Raw genomic sequence first — 18,422 nt, 5'->3', positions numbered from 1 at the left:
AATTTCTTTCAAATAAATCTTACTGACCTCAAACCTTTAAAACAGGGTTCTCCAAACTCTGTCCTGGAGGGTCAGTGTCCTGCGGAGTTTAGCTCCATCTTGCCTCAACACACCTGTCTGGAAGTTTCTAGGCTAGTAGTAAGAGCCCAGGACTGAGTTCGGAGACCCCTACTTTAAAATGTGTATACAAGGAAACATTTAACAACCAAATAATGATCAGCTGCAACTGTTATAAATGTTATGAACTGTTTTGAACACGAGAGTGAGCATGAGTCATTCAAAATCCATTTCCCATCTTTCCAACTAACACTCATTCATTTAAATCCTCAATGACATCCACTAAATCCTCTTTAGTACATAAAGCATTGTCCTGTACTTCACTTATGATTACAGCAGGTCCTGCTCAAACTGAAATGGGCTTTGGTCAGGAAGGGTAGACCAGGAGAGAAAATCTGCAGATTTGGGTTTTTGTTTACTCTTCTAATCTGCACCTTTACTTGATAGATGATTGCAAAGAAGAGTGTGCTTAAGCAATTATCAGGGAGTGAGAGAAAAAGAGAGGCCATTAGTCAACAAGCTCAAAGCTGAATTACAATTCAAACACAGCATCATTCTATCATTCTGAGGACTAGTAATATAAAGCTTTTGATCCGTAAATGAGCACTGCTAGTAAACCACACAAATATGTGCAATCAATAAAACTGTGAGCAGCTTCTGTATAGTTTACATTATGTCCTTCTAGTTTTAGTTTCTATTTCTAATGCAAGCTACATAAGTAAAGACAATCTCATTCATTGTACAATTTTTCCTTTAATGAAAGTGTTCAATAATACTTTCCAGTTACGGAGAATTATTTTGCTCATTATGTGATTTGAACATGCCATCCTCATTGACCTGCACTATGTAAAATAAACCAGATTTTATTAGGCTACTGACTTAGGTGAGAGAATTATAAACATTCATTCTTTTTCCTAACTGTTTGTCTCTTGTAGAGTTGATGGGATTCTGAAGTCTATCCTAGTCTTTTTTACAAAAAAAAAAAAAAAAAAATTGATGCATTTGTGTTTAAACTTTTTCTAACGAGGGAACTAAAATATAAATAAATAAATAAAGAGCGCGCATTTAACTTAATCTTGGCAATAACAAATATAGATTTATTTCGAGTCCTGTTTACACACAATCTGGAAACGACAGAAATAGATGGATGGACCCAGCAGATTTCTTAAACATGCAAATACATAAACAGACAGGCATGCATTTCGCTGAGATCTTTCTCACGCACTTCAAGAGCAGCTCACAGCAGGACTGAGAAAGGACTGGGAAAAAAAAGAGAATATATAAAAAAAAACAAAAAACAAGTGTTAGTGTGATGTGAGGGGGGAAATGAGAGATGTAGAAAGAGAGATATTTTAAGACGTAGGAGGGCTTTTGCACCAGTTCTTTCTGTTAAGATGTAGTCTAGTAACACACATATAGTTTTGGTAGGTCAAACACATCCAGGCATACACAGAAAGCAGCATGACAAATATAGCAGAAATGCAGGTCATGTAGTCTGTGTATTTTCCAATATCTAGAACAGCTCAAAGAAGCCCAAAGATGCAGAGAAACAGAAGACTGGGGGAGACTCACAGGTAAGAACACATGCTGATAGTGTTTATTTGCATGCACTTTCTGACTTCAGCACCTGATTAACCTGATTAGCACCTAAACTAAAGGAATTATGCAAATCAAATAATGGCACAAAGAATGCCCTAAAATTTCCATAATGCAGGCTGGTTCTGAGTGCTAGGATTTGGACAATCATGATCTTGCATATATTGCTGGGACTGCATCCTGGCATCTAAATCAGCTCTTATATGTGCCAAAAAACACTTCTCTGAACAGTTATAATGCTTTCCTCCATCATCTGATTATCATTTGATCAACTACTGCAGCCAAAGTAATGAGAAGAAAATGAGAAAAATCTCTTTTAGCAAAGCTTTACCAAATATAACAGATTTTTGTGAATATAGGAGTTGCTAATGTGTTATTTGCAGGTTTCTCTTCAAGGTACGTTTATGAAGCTAATTTTTGGCCAGTTTTACTGTCAGGCAAACAAAAATGGTCCAATTACAAAAAAAGTGGCACACTCATAAAACAGTCTTTGAGGTATCAATCACAAGAGAAGGCAACTCGAGTGTTGTGCAAGTCATAATTTGTACCCTAAACAACTGCTGTTTGTATTGAAGAGCATACAGTAAATAATTTGAATCCATTGACACACTTTATGTTTCTGTTTAAAAAAAGTATGAAAGCAAGCAGCTTTGTCAACACAAGTAACCTTCCAGAGGAAATACATTAGCCATATATTGTGGAAAACTGTCTTGGACAATGGGGATCATTGGAGTCAGTTCTCAGGTAACTAAACATTCTTTAGAAATAAACACTCGGTTGTAAATCCCGAGCAAGTATGAATAATACCTGTAGCTGTAGTGGTCATTTACATCCAGCATGTCACCCTCCCTTGCTGAAATACCAGGCCAGCAGTTTAGAGGCAAACTAAGTCTAATCTTTTTTCGCTTTGCAAAAAGACGCCAGTGAGCTATTAAGGCAAAAGACCCCTCTGGAGCATACTCTGTTTAAACTCATCGAATAGGCTGCTTGTGTGGGATTTTGGTCTTTTAAGTGTGCACCCTCCTATGCTCAAAGCAACCACCTCCAAATAAAGCACACAGAGCAAGTGACACACACAAACAGCAGTGCACATTAAAAACCTCCACACACAAGGCCCACACACTGCCCTCTCTCCCACTACAGCAGAAAGCGGTTTTCAAACTTGAGTTTGAAAACACAGCTTTGACACATAAATATTTAATAACTCCATTAAAAATATCCCTCACACAAACACTCCAACACAATAAATCGCTGCCTTTTCTGAGAATGTGCCTCCCTGACATATGCACATGCATATATAACCTACAATAGCAGGTATAAAATATAGTTTGGAAAAGTGTATTTACGTATTTTTCGTTTATGCAAATCAGTTTTTATGATCAAATTTTATTTTTTTTAATTTAATGTTCACCGACATTTTCATACATTAAAAGGTTTAGTAAATTTTCATACTGTCATTATATATATATATATATATATATATATATATATATATATATATATATATATACACACATACAGTATATACATACAGTATATATATATATATATATATATATATATATATATATATATATATATATATATATATATATATATATATATATATATATATAGATAGATAAATAAATAAAGATTAAAAAATAAAGATTAATGTTGGTTATACAAAAAAATTAAACAAGTGATACAAAAATACTTTTTGAATCACCAACAGCTGATACAAGAAATAAAGCAAAATGTGTATGCTTCATCAAGTGACTTTTTTACATGGTTAGATTAGCTCTTTTAGTTTTGCTTTTTGAGTGTGAATAGGACTTCAACATGTTACATACAGTTACAATTGATTCCACCTCACACACACACACACACACACACACACACATGAGCAGGCACTGATGAATACACACTTCCATATGGGCTGTGTGAGTGTGAGTCAAGCTGAGAATTCAGCAGTGCTCCAGTGTGGTGAACACATTGGCATTTCAACCTCAGACTTGCAGACACAGTGACAGGGCCTGTTCCCTCACCTATGCAGCCTAAAAGGGTGAAATTTCTCCCGTCCATCTCTGTCTCTGTCTCAAACCATCTACACTTCTTGTCATTCTCTTGTCTGTGCAGATAAATGGCACTGTCAAAATGAAAAATATACACCATGATGCTTGACAGTAAATGGTCTAGCTGCTTTGAGAGCCTCCCTTGACTTCACATGGAAAGCATATCCGAACTAAATAATGGTCTAAAAAACAATTATTTGAAATAGGTTTAAATGAATGCTTAATAAAGCAGTTGCGCACACAATGAATGAAGATATACAAGATATGTTTAATCTCAAAATCTAAATGCAACTATGACATGAAATCTACAAATACAGTCTAAAGCTGCGATTTCTCAAGAGGCAATGTTGTGCAGCTCCTATGTTGTAGCTTCATCTCTGAAGACAATTTGGAGCCAGAAACAGCATCTCTTCAGCAAATATTGATTCTCTAAACGCAGTCAGACTAGACGGTAATGATTCGACTGCAGCAGCAGCAGCTAGCAAGACTGAAATGAATCCTGTACATCATGACAAGCCACCAAACATTCCCACATTGATCTTCATTGATTCAATTCCTGACAGAAAACGACATGTTAAGGGTCACGGACAAAATGATTTAAAACAATTCAAGAAATCTTCAAAGAGGAAAGAAAAAGCTGTCCCTGCGTCTAATCGTCTCTCTTCAAACCTGACTTTTTCAGCATCAGACGGCCAGAGTTTTAACACGGTCCTGACACTGAACCCTCACAACAACACAGCAAACAGCAAAAGAGTGAAACAGAAAGAAGAGATAATCTGAATGTTTGGATAAGGGAGCGCCGGCCCTCAGGTTTAAGTTCTGATATGGCATGGTAAAGATTGTGGACTCATTTTGACACCTCTGAAAATGTACAGGATTGTGCAGAATTATATGACTTAAAGGCAGGGTAGGTGATTTGGTTCAAAAACATTTTTTGTTATGCTGGTTTTAAGTCTCTTCACATCCTGATAACAATCACTAAGTTAAGTGGTCTAAATCTATTTATATGTATTATATATTGTCTGTGTATAAGATAAAATGATCTTCCAATCATATCCCTTGGTCTGACGGCTACAATAGGCTGTCCTGTTAATGTATGTATTTGCATACCTCCGTGCACCCTATTTGCACAGACATAATACATCATCGGCACATTCCATTACACTTTTTTACAAGTTGGACATCAATAATCCGCAGTGCTCTTTAGTAAACAGACCTCATGTGCATGTCAACACTATACTCAGAGGTTTAACAGCTAATGCCCTCTCAGCCATGAACGGTGTAAGAAGACTTAAAGCTTCTCAACCCAAACCTACAAAAGTAGTTCTCTGGTTCCATTGCAAAACCTCTTTAAAAAAAAGCAAGAGAAAGTTTTGCAATGGGCCCAACAAAGACCCCTCATTAGAGTGATTTTTTTTTGTTGGAAAACTCCACTCCCATTATACGGAGTTCAGTTACTGCAGTACAGTAGAATCACTGTTTCAAGAATAATGATTTCCTGCCACAATCCATCCTGTGCAATCATTAAAACAATTTAATAGGAATGTTATTTCATAATTTAAACAGCCATTATTCTGTTTTGGCAATGCATGTTGCCGCATCTTGTCATTAAGAAATATATACAGTCCTTCTTTATGGGCCAACATAATTTATTCTTATTATATTGATTGGAAAATCATTAGATTAAAAGTTAAACAAGAATAGAGATAAGGGCTACATTTCTCAACAACAATAGCACACTAAAATAAAATATAGTGTGATACAGGCTGAAATGACAAGCGTCCTCCGTGCGTCATCTCATGTGTGCCAGGTATTGAGTGCGCGTGGGTATCTGACCTTGCTGCTGCACGCGCACCTGCACACAAACGCTCACCGCTACCTGAGATAACACAACATCTATCACCCAGATGCATTAACATCAAACTAGCGCATATTTACGACATAAACCACATTTACAACAGAAACTCTGACAGTACAGGCAAAATATGCCATCGTGATCAGACTGAGGAATCACATCCGTGAGTGCACACGGAGAAACGTCGTCACTTACTCGCTGATTATTCGAATTATTCATGTTTGAAGAGTCGCTCGAAGAAGCTGGAACTCCGAGATCACCGCGCGGTCTTAACGCAATCCAGTCCATTCACGGGAACTCTGAAGTGATCAAATGTCCATTCCTCCGCAACAAACAGTACGTGACTGTGTCACAGCATTAGTAAGAACGCTTGCCTGGGACCGTCGGTGTTTGACACGGTCATCTGGCCGTGCTCATCTCTCAGCTGTCATCGCAAGCCTCTCTCTCTCTCTCTCCTTCCAGTCCAGATGGGGTCATACGAGCTGCAGTGAGGGGGATCCAACCAGTGGGGCTGGAGAGGGGGCGGCGGTGCTGCTTACTTCTGTAGGTGTACAGTCGCGGTCCGGGAGGTTTTTCGAAAAACTGCAGGTTTTCCTAGAAAACATATAACAGATACATACCGCGCGCCCTCTTGGAATTCTGCTCGCGCGACCAAAACAAAGCAGTCAGTCTAGGCTCCGCTTGACTACAGTAATCTTTGTCTGTCTCCTCATCTTCCGTCCGCGTCCGCTTCAAATCCACGGTGAATTACATCACCTCTCTGACAATAGCAGTGAGGGGCTCGGGATAACACGCCGCAGGGGAGCAGGTGGGGAATATGGTTCAGATCAGCACGTGGATTAACCCAATTAAATCTTCATAGAGCAGCGAGAGTCCCAAAGAGACAAAGTTGCAATAAGATTCTTGTTTAGAGATCCACGTGCAGACTCACACTTTGATTAAACCCATATTGCGTATTTATGCAGGGGTTTTCAAACTTTTTGATGCCACCCCTTAATTGATCATTATCAAATTCTTTCTGTTCAGTTAGAGTAATCCCTGTTGGGGAGAAAAACAGGTAAAACCAGCCTAAACTGGTTGGCAGGTTTTGGTCATAGCTGGACAGCTCGTTTTAGAGGGGGTTTGGCCACTTCTTTTGCTGGTCAGGCTGTTCTGGTCAAGCTGGGAGACCAGCTAAAACTTCACGTTTTAGTCAGTAAACTAAAGGTGTGTGACAATGACCCCAACTATTTCTTACTGTTACTGTTATACACAAATGAATAAAATAGCAGTCAGCAGATTAACAGCACGTAATCTCATGATTACTAACATTTAAAAAGATTAACCCTCTATTTTTAATTCTTAAAAAATATTGTTCTACCTTTTATTATCCAAAATGTTACTCGGACTCCTAGCACCGTTTTTAAGACCCCTGTCAAAATTTGTTTTAAAAGTATGACATTACTTTGTTTCTTGAACAGTTTTAAAGCAATTATTGTATTTCCTGAAGTGCTTCAAAGTACCATATAGTAGTATTCCTTCAGTGGTGCTTTACCTCAGAATGGCATTACCATCTTTTGGATTACCATCTGATAACACTCCAGCATGGCTAACTAACACTGAACAATCCATTTACTCGCAGAACTTTATGGTAGACTTCATGATAAAGTGTATTAAGAAGACTTCAAGGGCATATGTGGTTAAACAGTTTTATAAATGGCTTCAAAACAATGGCATGAATTTTTGTCAACCAGAAAAACAATCATTTTCTGTGTCCATTAATTCATATTTAGTGGGCTCTGCTCTGTCATTAACTGCTCATGCTGAGAGCCTTCATTATCTAATGGCTTTCTGAAAAGCAAACCACCCTGTAATATAAATAATAATAATAATAATAATAAATCACAACTCATGCATGTCTAACGTGGTAGCCCAAGTCGGTGGCATATTCACCAATCCTGTCATGTTTTACACAATTTAATGTATCTGAATCACACACGTGCTCAGGGTGGACTGAAGCCAGGACTATGACAGACATGTTCTTATATTCATTATGCCACTTCACATGGCTTTTCCAGGGGGCACAGCAGGTCGTATTCACCCAGCTCCATATGAATACCTTTTCAGACTTAGTAAACTTGCTCTGTAGCTCACCTGGTATAGCACTGCAAGGGCCCAGGTACAAGACCCATGAAGCACAAGTCACAATACTCCACAAAAGAGCTTAAAGCCTCGTACATGCAACTGTTAGTTTAGCAAATGTTTTGATCTTTAAGCATGCTTGCTTTTGTTAATACTATCAGTTTGGGGCAGGGTTAAGTGTAGAGGGTATATTCATTTCAAACAAGATAGAGCATTAACATGTTACCACCACTCACCGAGTATTTCATTTTCAAATTGCCATGATACATGCAACAACCAATGTAATATGTTGCTACAGTAACTGTAACTGTTTTGGATAAATTAAATATGATATTCAGCACCAGTCACTAGAGAGTTCACTTTGGATGTGCAATGAAATGTGCTACTAGAAACACAATATCATTTTGCAAAAATGTAGCCACAGGCATGTTTTTATGACACTGGGCTGTTTAATAAACCTGCAAATGCAATGGAGAACAATAAATGTTTTTATAACTCCTTTGGTGTACTTGTCACCTGAAAAGTGCAGCAAAATGTTCCCAGAGCAGCACTTATCAGGTTTTGAAGCAATGTTGCCAGAATGCCAGTCATGTATTCACAAAATATATGGATACTTCTGTGGTGATTTAGGAGAAATATACAAGTCAAAGAAAGAAAGACGAAAAGAGTGCTATTTTGAATAAGTGTAAAGGATATGAGGTGATATGCTGAGTGGATTGAGTTAGCGGAAGAGTGAGTAAACGAGAAAGGGAAGGGAAAACAAAAAAATAAAAGGAAGCGAATTGCAGTAGGGAATTGTCTTCCACAAATCAATGAATATGGTGAGAAACAAGCAAAGATCAAATAAAGCTTTAAAAGCGGGAAGAGGATTTTTGCCCTGATACCATTTCACACACATCCTCAGGATGTTCTGTATGTTACATAAACGTCAACACATATGTAGTAACACATAACTAGCAGTTAGGGAATGGGTTTCATAAGAATCATCAGTTCAGAAAGAAGATACGTTCAACAACAGCTGCACTAACTGCCATGGAAAGTATTTTTGGTCACAGAGCAAGAGAATGTGTCAGGGCCATCATGGAGTAATATTAGCCGTGTGCAAATACGTGTACTGGTGTGGAAGTGAAAGAAAGACCAAATGAGAAGGAGTGGGAGACAAACTGAGCCAGGAAGCCATGTGTTGTGGATTGTAAGTGCATTAAGGTATATATTTGTGAGCATAAAGTAAACATCCAGAGACAGTATTACTGATATTCCAGACGTCAGTGCATGAGGGAAGAAGGTCAAATACAGCAAGAGATATTGAAGGTATAAATGGCTTTAATGCAACTAAAATAAAAGAGATGAAATGCTTAAATCCATTGGTTCATCTCACTTGACCAACTCTGTTAAATGAACCGAGTCTGACAAGAGTCCATCAGCTTTGGTGTTTAGTCTTTGCAACCCTCTCTAACTCCCCCTTATTGGCTTGTAATTCCCTATTTCTACCATATTTACTTTCTCACTGGATGGGATGTTTTTTTTCCCAAGCAAACAAAATCTTGTTTCCTATCTGAGGGGTGTTGACCTTGCTTCTGAAGTTTGTTTCCTGTCTCACCATATACAGCACATCCAAAACATTGCAGAACAAGTACAGACTTGTTAAGTTTAGACTGGTCCTGATGTCACGGAGGCATTGTACTGTGTCACATTGCAGTATTGTTGTTATTATACCAATACATTTCTGAGAGAAATATATAGCCAGCATTTCTTCCCTCAAGAGGGGAAATAAGCAATGTGGTTTGGAAGTTGACCACATACCACAATAAGAACAGCACAGCATGAGATATTTCAAATCTTCCCTATTTCATCACAGATGGAAAAGAAAGAAATCCCCAATGGAAATATATTCTCATAAACCTAGCATATCCAAGCATATATATTCCTATTTTTTGTATAGATAGACACAACTCATTACATTTGATGTTTGTATATGCATTTCCATATGCTTTGACATTCATTCAGTTAGTGTCCCTTTGCTGACATTTGTTCAATTCTACCCGTATTACTCAAAAATCAGTAATTTACAACACTATACACTTAGAGTTAGCAGTTATGATTACATTGATGAGATATCGATATCCTTGAAAAAAAAGTCTGATAAAATCTTTTAGAGCTGATAATAGTGAAGCATACGTTATGTTTTCTATTGTTCCCTGCAGTGCTATGCATCATTCAGAAGTGAATTAAGAAGGTCTTAAAGGGGGGGTGAAATGCTCATTTTCACTCAATATCCTGTTAATCTTGAGTACCTACAGAGTAGTACTGGATCCTTCATAATTCCAAAAAGTCTTTAGTTTTATTATATTCATAAGAGAAAGATAGTCTGTACCGATTTTTCCCGGAAAAACACGAGCGTCTGGAGGCGTGACGTGTGGGCGGAGCTAAAGAATCACGAGCGCGAGTAGGCTTTTGCGTTGAGAGCGTTTGGAAGCTGTGACTTTACGTGAGGACAAAACCAACCAAAACAAACCATGGCTTACAGTCAGATTCAGCCGTTTATTTATGATCCAGAATCAGATCCAGAGGCTGAAATTTAACAAGAGCAGCAGCAGCAATGACATCTCTATGTGGTATGTACGGAAACTGTATATATTTGCTTAGCGGTTTTGGAAAATGACTAAGTTCCACTTTGTTGTCTTTTTTTTTTAAGCTGTTCATGTGGAAAGTGCAGTTTGATGACAACATCGCATGTTGTTTACTTGATGTGCTCACGCGCCGATAGCTAAATTAACAACACAGAGATATTTGAAGCAGTTTTTCTCACCGCCTGCGGTTCCAACACACGATCGTGACCCTTTTTCGTTGAGACTGCATTATCCTTACGATATAAACGATGTGCAAATCCGTCGTCAAACTGGGCCTTGTTTGTAAAACAAGCATCTTCGAAATGCAGGGAACAAACACAAACACTTGCACAACTCCGTTGATGCTCTGTAAAAATAAACTCCATCCACTGGTCCCTTAATGCAGTTTTTTCTTTGGTTATCTGTGCAGGGTTGCCTTGCCCTGGCAACCAAAAACACACTTCTGTGACATTTCGCGACGCTCTCGCTCTGATCAGTGAAGTCTGTTGTGCTCTCTCTGCTCTGCTATACGGGAGCGCGCGCTCTTCCGGCAGAAGTGCCCTCAGAACCCATTTAAGGAAATTCCGCTCCATCTACGTCACACAGAGCCATACTCGAAAAAAACTTTCCGAAACTTGTGACAAACCAGAAGGAGTATTTTTGGAACAGAAATACTCCTTCAAACGTACAACTTTGTCCATGTTTAGCATGGGAATCCAACTCTTTAACAGTGTAAAAAACTCAGTATGCATGAAATAGCATTTCACCCCCCCCCCTTTAAATTAAAATTACATTCCAACATCTGAATTGTGGTGGCAAACAAGAATTAGAACTCAAATTTAAATGTAAGGAAAATCAATCAATTAAGATAATAAAACAAAACATTTAATTCCATTCATAACAGATATTTGTAAAAATGTATATTAACTTGAAAAGCGTAGTTTGTCAGGACAAAATGCTGTCTTAAATGTAAGCCTAATGGACAAAGAATGATACAAAGAATGACAGAACGATAGAACTGTAGATAGATAGATAGATAGATAGATAGATAGATAGATAGATAGATAGATAGATAGATAGATAGATAGATAGATAGATAGATAGATAGATACCAACTGCATGTGAAGTGGTTTGCCAAACAAAGGGTTAATTTATAAAGTAGATGCCAGCTCATCCCTAAGACTAGCCATCCCCATCCCTCAGCCAATGGGACAGCGCACGGCTCCTAGAGCATCTACACAGCAGCACAGTAAGCTGGATTAACCTGAAGGATTCTTGATCACAACAAGATTACATACATACGTGTCCAGTCTTCATGAAGGCACTGCTCATTTTATCTGCTTACTGACAGAGGCAAATTATGTACTGAGCGGCTGACCAGAGATCAGTTTCCAAGAAAAGGATAACATTTTATTTTATTTATTCAAAATTACATTTGAACGAGTTGTTCTCAGCTCACTTAAAACAGATTTATTATGAAAGTGATTTAACACCTAGCAGGTCTATTAATGTTCATACTTGCTGATAATACTGTAACCTTTTAGAGCATAGTGGTGGTAAACCCATAACTGGACTCAAGTGTATATATACTCTAAACGCGCCCATTAAAACTTCAGTTAAAATGTAGTGAGATAATGGTTACTCCAGCAAAGAGTCCATTTAGTGCACATTTAAACCCAAACTGTCACACCAACAACAAAGCTTTACAAATCCAAATAAAGCAGCCCTATCTGCTTCAGCCCTGCAGCAAAAGTCATTTACAAAGGGGGCCCTCTTGCCTGAGCTTGACCCTTCTCCAGTTTAACTAATAACTATGAAGAATGACATCAAGCAGCGGATAACAGAAACAGACCGCCTGTGCTTCTTAACACCTTTGCCAGCCCACGTGGACCTCAGCAACTGCTGCTACATGGATCGATGGAGTTGGAGGCTGACGCTGCTTAACTGTTCGCACAAGAAAAATCTATTTCCACCGGTGGAGCTATAAATCTAAAAGAAAGGTTCAGCGAAGATGCAAGCACAGAATTGTAGCTCATCTATTTCATAGGTACTGACAGATACCGAAGCACTAGATCATGAAGAGGTGCCAGTTCATTGCAGGGAGGTTAAAGGAGGAGAGATCTGAAATTAAGAGTAAATGAAATTGGAGAACAGGTCAAAGTTTTGCAATGAAGACATAAATCATGTTTTAATAAAAATAAATGAGTAATATGAATGCCATCACATACCTGGGCAGCAGCTCCATATAACGCAATTCTGCATTACTCTGAGAGAAAGTAATGACCTTCTGAACGGTTAAGCCAGTTTTGTGTGTGTGTGTGCTTTTGTTGAGTTTCATGAACGTGATTCAACAAGTCTGCAAATCTCTAAAGTCTCAAATTTGAGAATTAATTTAATAATTAACTACATCAGTCATATTGCTTTTTCGAGTACAGAATCAAAAGCTGCACATAAGGTCATATAAGAGCTCTTGGGTCAATGTTGGGTTCATGTTCCGAGTGGCTAACTTATATATTGCTTGATATATTGCTTGGCATACATATTTGTTTCTAATTGGTTTATTTTCAATGTATTTATTTCTAATTATTTTAGTTAACATTATATAAAATAAATATACATTTATTTGTATCAGTGTGCGGTTAGACACCCTCTTCTTCATTTTAAATAAAATGCACTGGCAGTGCTGAAAAAGGCGGTGCTGTGCTAGAAATGAGCAATAAATCAAACATGAACATCCAGACAGGTTGCACATCATCATCGGAGCCCAAGAGAAGAGAGTACCAGGAGGATGAGGGCTTCTCTTCAGCTGTATCTGATAAGCTATGCACCCAACACTTCAACAGTCATATCCCTGGAGCCCGGCCAGACGTTTCCAGTCAAACTGTGCTAAAGATGAACAAACAGCGTAAAGTACATGATCTCATCCATGTTGACTGAAGCTTTTGAAAAGCAACAGTAAATTGCGAGCTGTTGTCGGTGCAGGTTTGATATACTGATGCTGAAATGACCCTCCTGCTGTTCCATTTGTCCCGCTGTCCAAGTTGATGCTCAATTCAATTCCACTGCCAAGCGGGCTCCATTTGCTTCCTCTGCAGGTGACTAAAGGGAGCAGTCACTGCATAAACACCTACATTATAGACAGGCAAGAACTCGTCCAGCTGAATGTTACTCATATTATCACAACATCAAACTTTTTGTTTGTTTGGGCTGCAGGGGGAAGTGGAGTAAAATTAGAATAAGTGGTTTCATTCTTTGGTTTTGTTTATCTTGGGTTTCTTTCAACATGGACAGCAGCTGACTGGGCACTGCCAGAGCAGTCAAGCTGCTCTATAAATTAACAGCAGCGCTCTCCCATCCAAACTCAGCCATCCTGATACCACCAGTCCAGCTAATAATCATGTAATGTCTGTTTAGACAAATGTGGGAGAAAAATAGGCTGAATGAAAATGCAAATTCACTGTCTGACAGTAGGTGATGCTTTCAGCACTGCGCAACGTTGCATTTCTGACTGTCACCAGTCTTGGAATTTTTACATTTTCAAAAAGCCATTTTATTCCCTATGGTGTTCATCAAATAACACCAAATACAAAAGTGCAGAGACAAAAGAACCGGTTCCAGATACTTCCTCTGCTATTCACTGTCACTTAGTGAAAAATAGCAAAATAGCCTATTTATGAGTCTGGCTGCATAATATATATAGTCTGGTTTATGCCACCATGTTGTAGTTTTATGCAATAGCAGCAGCTCGATGGCTGCATGTGACCAAAAGTGCTAATCTTATTGGTTGTCCAGTTTTCTTCCTAATGTGATGGAGAAAAAAAAAATCTGTCACATTAACAGCAAGCAAGTGCTTCAGTCAAATTAAAATAATTACCATATTGCACTGTATTTTTACACTGATTGTCCATCCTTGCATAAGAAACAGTGTGTATACATATTTTTTTATTCTTCACAGTCCTCTGAGATAGACGCACCAAGTATAGACCCATGGGTGTTGTTGTGTTATGATGTACTGAAATGAAAAGTCTTGTCAGTGGAAACATATATGCCCATTAACTGGACTCTGACTCAACAGATTGAGCAGGTCTTACCTTGTAGAAATTCATTTTCTAAAAGCATATCATCTACCATGCCTGAGCAGGGCAGGGAAGATGGGATAGGTAACAAGTATGGGGCCAGGGTGAGAGACGGCAGTTTCCACTAAAACACTGGATGCAGGAAGGTGTTTTCCAAAGGAAGCTGGCTCGAGTCGAGACATTTGGCTGGTTCCTGCACACAGAGTGTCTATTCAGCTCTGTTCCTGCCTACACCAGGGCCCGGCCAGGAACGATAGAGGCTTCACTGAGGCGTGGGTGACCAACTACAATGCCCTCTTTCACTACCAGCCCATGCCTTCCTCCTAATACCCCACCCAGCCTGGAGGGCCAGAGCCTTGCAGAAACAGGACCTAGTCACGAAAAAGTGGTTACACTGAGGCTCCTTGTAACCAAGAATGTATCTAAATCTTGTTTAGAATTGGGCTATTTGCAAAGAAGTTATACAGCAGTGGTCAAATATGTACTCTCTCTCCATTTCTTAACATAAATTTGGGTTCCTTAATTGCCACTGTTACATTTGGCTTTGGTATAAAAGACTGAACATTCAGTAATATCGTAGATTTGACTGCACTTACACTATCAGATAAAAATGTAACTTAAACTGGATCGAGCTTTATGAAGACACTTCTATTGTGTAGAGCTGCTTTATAGCTGAATTGAATGTATTTTATTACTGATGAATTTTGCAACTTTGACACTGTATTGAACTGAACTGAATCCACAAACACTATTACCCTTTTTTTTACAGAATTAAAATTAGTCTCATCTTTGAAGTATACATCGAGTTATTTTCCTGTATATTTACTAAAGGTGCTTTGAAACAGCCTCTGTTGTGTAAAGAGCTGTATAAATAAAGGTGACTTGACTTGACATAATCCAATTAAGATGTCTGATAGTGTATAACACTGAGTTTAAACCTCACATTCTATGACTGACAAAGCTACTTAAACACCTCTCCAGCTGAACCAACAGTATGAAAAGGAGACGTTGCTTTTTCTATGGATGAATGAGCAAACGACACAGTAAATGGCTGTGGCATGTGATCATTGATGACCACTAACCTTATGAACCCCGAAAAGAGTCACATTTGGCTCAGGCTGACCACTCGAGTTCATTCATCTCAACAAAAAAAACTAAACTAAGCTCAGAATTAGGCATATTTGATATTTCTTGCGAATGTTCAAACTAAGAAATGGGTGCTGTGGTGACATTTTGTATGCTCAATCATGCAATTAAGAACTTGTTGGGAGGTAAAAAAACAAACAAAAAAAGAGTCCATCCACTACCGGGCCAGATATCACACCTGTACCTGCTGAACTGTGGAGATTATCTGAGGTGGATTCAGGTCACGCTGAGGTTCTAGGTGAGGTGAGAGGTCTGCCCTTTCCCAAGCATTTCATCATGCTCCTGGCTGGAGTTCAAAGACCCACAGGATATAATGGGTGGAGGCCAGAGCTATGAGGTACCTAGCACAATAACGTTCTACTGGGGTCATTTCAGGCATCACCCCTGCTGGGCTGGACACATAAAGGCCACACTGATCCACCTGAGGGGAAGAACCCAGGAGAACACACTGCAGAGAGAGTATAGAGAGACCTCTGTACCTGCTATAGATCTTTGTAAACAAGCTGTGTGAATGGAAAGAAAAATCACCAAATCAATGTAACTTGCTCAGTTCATGTTATTGTACATTCCACAGAAAAGATGACCGTGAACTGAAGAGATACAAAGATCACACTGTTGCTCTACATCATTATGTCCTTGAGCACATCTGTGAGAACGTGAGACTAGAGTAAGAGTCCAAATGAATTTCCTTGCTACATGGGAAAAATGGATGTAACATTTTGTTAATTATATTTCCACCAAAAAGTATCTTATGCTCACAAATGCTGTTTATTTGATCAAAAATACAATAAAATTACTACATCTGTGAAATAATATTACAATTTAAAATAACTATTTCTAAATGCAATGTAGAACTGAATTTTCAGCAGCCATCACTCAAGTCTTCAGTGTCCCATGATTCTTCAGAAATCATTCTAATCTGATGAGTGGTGCTCAAAAACACTTTTATTATTATTAACAATGTTGAAAACAGTTGTGCTGATTATTATTTTTGTGGAAACTATGACACATTTCATGCTACTTTTTTCAGGATTCTTTGGCAAATTCAAAGAACAGCATTTATTTTAGAAAATAATATTTTGCAGTTTTACACTTTTCAAGGAAATCAACTTACATATGTCTTATTTATATCTGTCTCTGCATATTAAGGTGGATAAGCTATGTTTTACATCGTACTATATGTCGTATAGTGTACCATCAGCAAGCTAAATATAGAGAAAGCAACCAAATAACTCATCAACCCTCAGGCAGGGAGCAAAAGCAAACCACAACATTAAGCTACCTGAGATAGCAATCAGTCCTCACACAGGCACTTCCATATCTACAGCATGCTTTTGTTTGTGCGGTCAGGCAGGAAGGGGCAAGCAGTGATGACATCATCCAGCCAATCACTCTCATTAAGCTCAGCCATTTCCTGTTCCCATCACCCATCACTACGAACAGGCTATGAATCACAGCTTTGAAGCAACAAAAGGTTGTGACGACACCAGGAAAGTGTTCTCCTGGTTTTCAGGAGAGACAGAGACATCGTAAAGGAAGGACACAGAGAGGAATGTTCATGTAGTGCCAAGAATGTGGCTGCCTCGATTCTGAAATGGACTTGTTAAAACTTGAAAAGACTGACTGCATCTGTTAAGCCTAACAGTAGTCCCCAGTCATTCAGAAACCCACAGGTTCCTGCGTCTACACCACTGGAGAACATATCACCCCCTTGTGCAAACTCATTTACCATCTTATGAAGTCAGACAGCCCAGAAAGGTTTTCCTCCTTAAATTAATCTTTAAAACAACAATGGAGTTCACAACCTTCTACTGCCATCCATACAGCTGTTGTTTTTCAAATTCTACCACCATGAACATCTGTTACCGTGCCCATCCCATCTCTAACCAATTCAATTGTAAACTAAACTATGTATGTTATGCCACAAACTATAAAATGATAAATTGAACATTTTAAACAATTAAATACATTCTAAAAGCATGCAATTATTGTTTTATTGATCAATGATTACTGTCATGACAAGTTCTCGTGTCCAACCCTAATTCAGAAGGAATTCAAACTGTCCAAAGGAAACTAATTCTAATAGTGAATGCAGTGAAAAAAAATTGGTAGATGAATCACATGGATTATTAAATATAAACATTGAGACTCTTTCAAATTGACACAGGATTGAAGCTAATTGTCTTGTGAAAATTCTAGGCTGCCAACTTTGAGATGCATAACCATGAATCATTTAAAGGGGTTAATGATGCGATTTCAAGTTTTCCTTTCTCTATGGAGTGTTACAAGCTGTCCATGAATAGATAAGATCCCTAAAGTGGTCAAGACTCAAACCCAGAGATTTTCTTTATAAAAGTTAAGAGTCGTCCACGCCCTCCTAAAACACCTCATTTAAACACGCCCCCACATGTCTACTTCACTGTGTGGGAAGATTTGCATAACCCCGCCCAAAAGTTCACACGAAGAAAGAAGGCGTGACTTTGATTGACACTGTAGTATTGTTGATGCCACTGCCGCCATGACGTGGAGACAGTGTGTTTTGTTTAAAAAGCAAAACTACTTTGTTTGGCCTTTCAAAAGAGGACACAACTAGAAATCAGTGGTCATGCTGTATTTACAACACTGTTCCAGAACAGTTCAATCCAAATATTCAGATGTGCGCAACGCATTTTACAGAGAACTATTTCCTGATCCTGGGAGAGTAGCCTACAATGCCGGTGTTCTGACAACTAATGCTGACTCACAGTCTGTAAGTACGTTTTCATATTTAAAGGATTTGCCATTGATGATTAAAATGCGAGTTTTGAGCAGTGTAGAGTAGCACTTGTTTGTAGTTTCTCAGATCCCAAATGCAGACAAGGTTTTATGTTTATGTAAAAGACAGTGTAAGTCATTATAATCAGTATGT

General features: G+C 38.5%; 1 protein-coding gene across 4 annotated transcripts in view; it reads right to left on the bottom strand.

Moving 5' to 3' along the window:
• The window catches only part of LOC128000329 (rhotekin), a 75,431-nt gene that overhangs the window by 32,093 nt on the left and 24,916 nt on the right, over positions 1-18,422 (bottom strand). The window contains exon 1 of one of the 4 annotated variants that reach the window (XM_052592258.1): positions 5,758-6,235. The exons of the other annotated variants lie outside the window; for them this stretch is intronic. Within the exon in view, the coding sequence (XP_052448218.1) occupies positions 5,758-5,850 (93 nt within the window). The 5' untranslated portion in view covers positions 5,851-6,235. Of the gene's footprint in view, positions 1-5,757; positions 6,236-18,422 lie in introns of those variants that run through there. 4 annotated transcript variants of the gene reach the window in all.

Source organism: Carassius gibelio, chromosome A5 (genome assembly GCF_023724105.1).
Source record: "Carassius gibelio isolate Cgi1373 ecotype wild population from Czech Republic chromosome A5, carGib1.2-hapl.c, whole genome shotgun sequence".
NCBI classification, from domain to species: domain Eukaryota; kingdom Metazoa; phylum Chordata; class Actinopteri; order Cypriniformes; family Cyprinidae; genus Carassius; species Carassius gibelio.
Note: the sequence above shows the minus strand (reverse complement) of the source record. Positions and strands in the feature narration are given on the sequence as shown.